The 8,111-nt window shown below is 44.7% G+C and overlaps 1 protein-coding gene across 1 annotated transcript; it reads left to right on the top strand.

The window, feature by feature from the left end:
* On the top strand, nucleotides 1–3,850 carry LOC311341094 (VIP peptides-like; the record flags this gene model as incomplete). Its single annotated transcript, XM_084466000.1, has 6 exons — nucleotides 1–86; nucleotides 420–500; nucleotides 1,065–1,169; nucleotides 1,565–1,696; nucleotides 3,377–3,482; nucleotides 3,764–3,850. 6 exons carry the CDS (start codon nucleotides 1–3, stop codon nucleotides 3,848–3,850), a joined length of 597 nt encoding a protein of 198 aa, XP_084322126.1.
* Between the last annotated feature and the right edge of the window lie 4,261 nt (nucleotides 3,851–8,111).

Here is an 8,111-nt window from a genome sequence, read left to right as displayed (position 1 = left end):
ATGAACAGGCTGAACCTCTTCGTGATGCTAGTAGCTGTTAGCGCCCCGGTAGCTGCTAGCTTGCCGTTAGCTGCCTTCGCCTCCAGGTAGCGATCCCCACTACGAACCAAACGTATAAAAAATTGACAAAAAAATATCTATTTTATTTTTGCATTCAAATATGTAAAATATATATATACCGTTTTATGATTTAAGATGTCCTCCATGAAAAAAAGACTGAATAATAGAAAGTGTATCATTTAAAACGTTACAAATAGACAAAAAAAATAGAAATAATGTTTGAAACACCCTTTTATTGAGTTGTAGAATAATAATTTGTATAACTTTAGCTTACTATATATACTATACGGACTGAGCCAGGCCGCTGCCTGGAGTAGTAAATAGGTCTAACTGCCACGGTCTAACTGTTTTATCTGAAGGTCTGGAAGTCTGGAGACCAACGACGGAGATTGGAACCATGGACTTCAGGAAGACTTGGATCTACTGTATGACCTGACAAGGTAGACACACACACACACACACACACACACACACACACACACACAGACACAAAGACACAAAGAGAGAGAGCGTAAGAGTGAGAGAGACAAACGCACAGACGGATAGAGAGTAAGAGCGAGAGAGAGACACACACACACACACACACACACACACACACACACACACACACACACAGATAGCAAGAGAGAGAGAGAGAGAGAGAGAGACATCCAGAAAGAGAGAGATTGACAGAGAGAGGGTGAGAGAGAAAAAAGAAAGAAGGATAATATCTAAATACTACTACTACTACTACTAATAATAATAATAATAATAATAATAATAATAAAAAAGCTTACTTATAAAATGTATTTAATGAGTAACTTAAAGGTGAGTAACTTAGACTATGGGGTATGTGTGTGTGTGTGTGTGTGTGTGTGTGTGTGTGTGTGTGTGTGCATTTTCGTGTGTGTGTGTGTGTGTGTGTGTGTGCGTGCGTGCGTGCATGCGTGCGTGCATGCGTGCGTGCGTGCGTGTGTGTGTGCGTGTGTGCGTGCGTGCGTGTGTGTGTGTGTGTGCACTTGTAGGTCTACCAGACATGCAGATGGCCTGTTCACCAGTGGCTATAGCAAACTGCTGGGTCAGCTGTCAGCTAAAGACTACCTGGAGTCTCTGATCGCCAAACGAGTCAAGTAGGTCCCTAACTTACTAACACTCACCCTACTCACCCTACTCACCCTACACACCCTACTAACACTAACACTCCTGTGTGTGTGTGTGTGTGTGTGTGTGTGTGTGTGTGTCTGTGTGTGTGTGTGTCTGTGTGTGTGTGCGTGTGTCTGTGTGTGTCTGTGTGTGTCTGTGTGTGTGTGTGTGTGTGCGTGTGTGTGTGTGTGTGTGTGCGTGTGCGTGCGTGTGCGCGTGTGTGTGTGTGTGTGTGTGTGTGTGCCTGTCTCTGTGTGTGTGTGTGTGTGTGTGTGTGTGTGTGTGTGTGTGTGTGTGTGTGTGTGTGTGTGTGACTGTGTGTGTGTGTGTGTGTGACTGTGTGTGTGTGTGTGTGTGTGTGTGTGTGTGTGTGTGTGTGTAGCGGTGAGGTGATGGAGGGCCAGCTGCCAGTGAAGCGCCACTCTGACGCCGTGTTCACTGATAACTACAGCCGCTTCCGCAAGCAGATGGCTGCCAAGAAATACCTCAACTCTGTCCTCGCAGGGAAGAGGAGGTGAGAGCCTGACCATCTCTAACCTACTAACTACCCCACCATCTCTAACCTACTAACTACCCCACCATCTCTAACCTACTAACTACCCCACCATCTCTAACCTACTAACTACCCCACCATCTCTAACCTACTAACTACCCCACCATCTCTAACCTACTAACTACCCCACCATCTCTAACCTACTAACTACCCCACCATCTCTAACCTACTAACTACCCCACCATCTCTAACCTACTAACTACCCCACCATCTCTAACCTACTAACTACCCCACCATCTCTAACCTACTAACTACCCCACCAGCTCTAACCTACTAACTACCCCACCATCTCTAACCTACTAACTACCCCACCATCTCTAACCTACTAACTACCCCACCATCTCTAACCTACTAACTACCCCACCATCTCTAACCTACTAACTACCCCACCATCTCTAACCTACTAACTACCCCACCATCTCTAATCTACTAACTACCCCACCATCTCTAACCTACTAACTACCCCACCATCTCTAACCTACTAACTACCCCACCATTTCTAACCTACTAACTACCCCACCATCTCTAACCTACTAACTTACCAACCATCTCTAACCTACTAACTACCCCACCATCTCTAACCTACTAACTACCCCACCAGCTCTAACCTACTAACTACCCCACCATCTCTAACCTACTAACTAACCCACCATCTCTAACCTACTAACTAACCCACCATCTTTAACCTAGTAACTAACCACCATCTCTAACCTACTTACTAACCCACCATATCTAAGCTACTAACTAAATGACCATCACTAACTGTAACTGAACTTAGCCACCTCTAAACAACCAACTAAACTGAGCATCTCTAACCTAGTACCTTAATTAACTGTAAGAGTGTGTGTGGATGATGGCTGGTTCAAGCAGCCTCACTTGGTCGAGTCTGATCTCCACACCCGCTCATGGAGATGTCTCCTACAGGGAGCACCAGCCCATGCATCATCCTCTTCAGACTCTAAAATAAAGCAGCTCAAACATGACCACCCTTAAAGTCACCCAAGTGGAGTGAAGCATGGACCTTGCTACAATAACCATCTCCAACCTTAACTAACCATATCTAGCCTATACCTCAACTTGACAATCTCTAACCTAACCACCTCTAACCTACTAAATGCAACCTTCTCTTAGGTAGAATGATAGAACTTGAGTGTATACTTATTAAGTTATGAGTAATAGAATCAGGTGACTAGACAACAACAATATGGTATTAGAATGTTGGAGTGACAGACGGAACTCATTTCACGCTGGCAGATCAATTTTTAAGCGTTGACGCTAACCGATCTAGGACCACCTTCCCTCCATCTCTCCTCTAACAAACTAATTACTGAAGTAGCACACACTGTTGGTGTTGTATTGGAAATATGACGTGTAAGACAAGACCTACTGGGTCTAAGGTAGTATCAGTACTGGGTCCAGGGTACTGTATCAGTACTGGGTCCAGGGTATTATCAGTACTTGGTCTAGGGTAGTATCAGTACTGGGTCTAGGGTAGTATCAGTACTGGGTCTAGGGTACAGAACCAGCACTGGCTCTAGGTTACAGTATCAGTACTAGGTCTAGGGGAGGATAAGAACTGGGTCTAGGGGAGTATCAGTACTGGGCTGTATTTCTGTATTTATATTGATGTCCCGCCCACAGTGTGGATGACATTGGCCGGACAGAACTGTCGATCAGGACCGACTCCGCCCCCTCACAGCCAGGCTCAGATCTCTCGTTGGAAGACGTTCTTAGTCAGCTGACAATGGTACACACACAAGTACACAAACACTACCAATGCTACTACTACTACTACTTATAATAATCCTATTACTAATACTAATACTGATGTCCAGTTGTTTTTCCTTGTGAGGACATCGTGTAGTGTGCTAGATGATGCTCTGTGAAGAAGCTTGATCTCAGCTCCTCTGTCCTCTTTCTCTCTCTCTCTCTCTCTCTCCCCAGAACCTCTGATGATCATCCTCTCTCCCAGAACCTTCTGAACTCCTTCTGTATCGTCTTCATGTCCTCCACTCATCACAACCTCAGCAGACTCTGGCTCACCTGATGGAGCAAACGGCTGTGCTGCACCCAGCTCACCACCTGATGGAGCACAGACGGCTGTGCTCCACCTAGCTCACGACCTGATGGAGCACAGACGGCTGTGCTCCACCTAGCTCACGACCTGATGGAGCACAGACGGCTGTGCTCCACCTAGCTCACGACCTGATGGAGCAGACAGCTGTGCTGCACCTAGCTCACCACCTGATGGAGCAGACAGCTGTGCTGCACCTAGCTCCCCACCTGATGGAGCAGACAGCTTCTCTCCACTCTGTTCTGCAGGTTCTGATTTGTCCGATTAGATCTTTCTTGATGTTGTACTCCTGAATGTTGAAGACCATGAGATGTTGAATAAATTATGTTGAACTTTGAAATAAGTGCTGGTTCGCATTGTGTCTTTTTCTCCATCTTTATCTCCATCCACCACAATCCAGCAGTCCATGTCGTTAGAAATGCCCTCACAGGCATGATAGAGTGACACCAGGAGAGAAGGGCAGAGAGAGGTGATGCATGTACAACAACATTACGATAAGGCCCTTTGGAGCAGGCAGACCACAGGACTAACGGCCGGTCAGTGAGCCAGCCCCCCTGAGCTGGGAGATGCTGGGAAGACCCGCCTGACACTCTTCTGCTACACTCCTGTCCCGTGCTGCAGTAGGATAGGCCGACAGCTCCAAACTTAACCAGCGCAATCAACATTTTCATTTAATATTTGACCTTCCCTTTGTTTTCAAAATGCTAAACTAGGTAATGACGGCTGTTTCTAGAACCGTTTTGGCTCAACAATGGGCAAGGCCGGTTGTGGACTTTAAGCTCCTCCCCCTGCGCACAATCTCAGGACCCTTGGTAAAAACATAAATCCCTATACTGTTATGTTATATTGGACCATCTCAGGATCATTGGTGCAAACAGAAAGCCCTGTAACGTTGTGTTATGTTGGACCATCTCAGAAGATCTCTGCATGCACAGATGTCCAACCTCCTTGATGAGAAGGAATTTGCGCAGACACCAACACAGAGTTACATGCATGAAGCCCCAGGTCTGTTGCCATGGTACTGTCTAACCCCTACCTGCTCTTTAAGGACCTGTCTCTGTACTCTCTAAACCCTACCTGCTCCTTAATGATCTGTCTCTGTACTGTCTAACCCCTACCTGCTCTTTAATGACCCGTCTCTATACTGTCTCACCCCTACCTGCACCTTAATGATCTGTCTCTGTACTGTTTAACCCCTACCTGCTCCTTCATGACCTGTCTCTGCACTGTCTAACCCCTACCGGCTCTGTAATGACCCATCTCTGTACCGTCTAACCCCTACCTGCTCCTTAATGACCTGTCTCTGTACTGTCTGACCCCTACCTGCTCCTGAATGTCTCTGTACTATCTAACCTGCTGGTATTGTTTTTCACCACAGCTAGTCATGTATAAGAGGAATCTGGGATCCAGATTCCAGTCCTTATTTGATCCAAAACCTTTATGTCAGACCTGGTCCTATCAGTACGTGTGTCATCCATGTCATGCTGAATGTGTGTGTGTGTGTGTGTGTGTGTGTGTGTGCGTGTGTGTGTGTGTGTGTGTGTGTGTGTGTGTGTGTGTGTGTGTGTGTGTGTGTGTGTGTTCGCTCCACTGAGCTGTAAGTTAGGACCCCCTCGGTGGTTGAAGACTCTTTGACATGAATAGCCCTTTGACATTTTTATAAAGTCATTTTAAATTTACTCATAATGAGCACCATGTGTGTGAGTGTGTGTGTGAGCGTGTGTCTGTGTGTGCGTGCCTGTGTGTGTGTGTGTGTGTGTGCATGCACACCCATGAGTGTGTGTGTGCTTGTGCATATCTTGGTTACAACAATATTAAACACACATTTGTAACCACGTAACTTACTTACTTACTATGGCACTATTTAGTATCTATTTTATCTTGACTATCTTACTTTCTGCGGCTAAAGTGTTATCTGATCGTATCTTATGTGGTTAACTGATTAATTAATTGATTGTTTATTGTTCAAATTGATTGATTGACTGTTTGATAACAATAGCACTGAAACACAAGCCTGAACCTGTTCAGCATCAGCATTTGAAGAAGCATGTTTTTAATAGTAGTGAATGTTCCTGTTCTGATAATTTTACTTATAACATTGAATCTAGTATGAAAGGCTAGGGAATATTGTGTTTGTTTTACTGATGAGAGCAAATAAAAACAATGAGATAGCCTGTTAACTTTGCCTCACTTTGTCTCATTTGTAAAGTATTTAACATGTGTTTTCAGTAGCAATATAAGGTGATGCTGAAATGGCAGTAAAAATTGTCAGGAACGTTGATTTATGCACAAATTCTTTCCCATGATTTATAGATAAGGCCTATTGTGAATTGGGTCGCGATGGTTTGTCATTAAAAAGATGGATCCCCAGAAAAACAGTTTGGGAAACAATGTAGGAGAACAAATGCTGGGAGATTGGCTTCTCTGTGGTCCTAGTGCCTCGTGAAGCTCTCCATCTTGGGAATGCCGCATCAATGTTTACTCTCGTAGGCTATCTCTCCTCTTGTCTGATCATCTCCCTGGGTTGTTTGATTCACCCGTAAGTTTTGCGCTTTACATTGACAGCTTCGGCAACAGAAGTCGTAGCAAACTGGACTGAATAATCGTGTTCCATCACAAGTGAGCAATAAAAACAATAGAATAAAAAAATCCACAGATGGAGTAGTTTGTCAAGATTAACTTAAGAGTAGTTTGGCGACTTCCTTCCTCACTCTTTGTTTTTCCCGTATTTCCCGGATGCTAGTGGTTAAGGGGAAACGACAGCGTTAACACTCGACAAAATTGCCCGGGACGTTTCCATTTTAAAAGTATGGATTTCCCTGCTATGAGCAATTGTTGGAAACATTTGGGATACAAGAAAAAATTATATTTATATAAATTATTCTAAAGCGTCTACCCTCCGTGCGTAGTTCCGCCTACTCCAATGAACCAAGAAAGCCGGCTCCTTGACGAAGGCGGAATATACCCCCTCGGTTTTACACAGGCAAGACAGTGAAATTGCAGGGTATGCCAAGCCGCGGTAGTGTAAAAATGCCTGTACGATACGGCATGGGCAAAACGATTATTTTCCAGGAATCAGTTCTTTCAGTTCCCTTCACTATCACAAATCGTTTGTTTGATTTGTTTGTTCAGTTCGTTAAGTCAGATGGTCTGTTACGTCATTTGGCAGGGAATCTCAGGTGTCTGGCCCCAACCCTTTGCTTATAAATATGGGGTACGCCCGCATATGGAGCCTTTTTTACACCCTGCCCTACCATAAGGGTACTGCCGGCGGTGGAAACGCCAGCTGTAATTGAGCTGCGCCAAACCGCACTTTCACTAGTCCACCATCCGCACCGAACCGAACCGAGGAAACGAGGGGGCATAAAACACCAGGTTTCAGACGGTCAGGTGCTCGGAAAACAGCAAATTTCTGTAGTGTTAGCCTACGACGCCGCTCGCTTATCATTTGTTTACCCATGGCAACGCGGTTGCTACCTGCTGTAATACTCTCATTGGCTGAAACGTTGAGAACGTTTTAAACTCAATCAATATAAGGTTGAGGGGAGACGGTTTGTTGGTTTCCATATTTTTGTTTTATGTAAAAAACAAAAAACAGTTCTCTTGTTTTGGGAATCAGTTCTCGTCGTTCACCTTCGGGAGTCGTTCGTTCTGACCGAATCGTTCACGAATCGCCCATGCTTACTGTACACAAATGTGTTTTTCGTAGGCGGAATCCGGAAGAATCATGAATATTAATGAAGGGATAGCCGTAGATTATCCAATCACGTTGGTTTAAATCCCTGATCCAATCCAAAAAGGCTAAAATCCATGACGTGACCGCAGGGTAGGTAACTTAAATTGTAATGTATATTAAACTAACGTTAGTCAAGCGCATTTCTCTCATAGGGTTATGGTTAGGGGTAGGGGTAGGGTTACGGTTACGGTTACGGTTATGGTTAGGGTTAGCGTTAGGAGTCAGCGTGCGAGTTTGCCTGACAGGCTGCCTGTCCAATCCTAGCGCTTGAGGCGGGACTTCTTCCGGATTCCGCCTACGAAAAACACAGTCGCCTACTGTATGACCAACCTACGTGTCATGACACCAAATGTCCACCAGGAGGCGATTATTAACCAATAACCACTGTGCGTGACAACTGTGGCAAATAGATAGCAAAACAAAGTCAACCCTTTTTTCAAAAAGTTTTAAAAAAAAAAAGTAACTGTCGGACCTCCTATGTTTTGTATACTATTGTTCAAATGAAGAATGCATTTTAATTTCAGCTGTTGCCATTAGCGACAATATCGCCCCTCTATTTAATACAA

Source organism: Micromesistius poutassou (genome assembly GCF_964030765.1).
Source record: "Micromesistius poutassou genome assembly, chromosome: 3".
NCBI lineage: Eukaryota > Metazoa > Chordata > Actinopteri > Gadiformes > Gadidae > Micromesistius > Micromesistius poutassou.
Note: the sequence above shows the minus strand (reverse complement) of the source record. Positions and strands in the feature narration are given on the sequence as shown.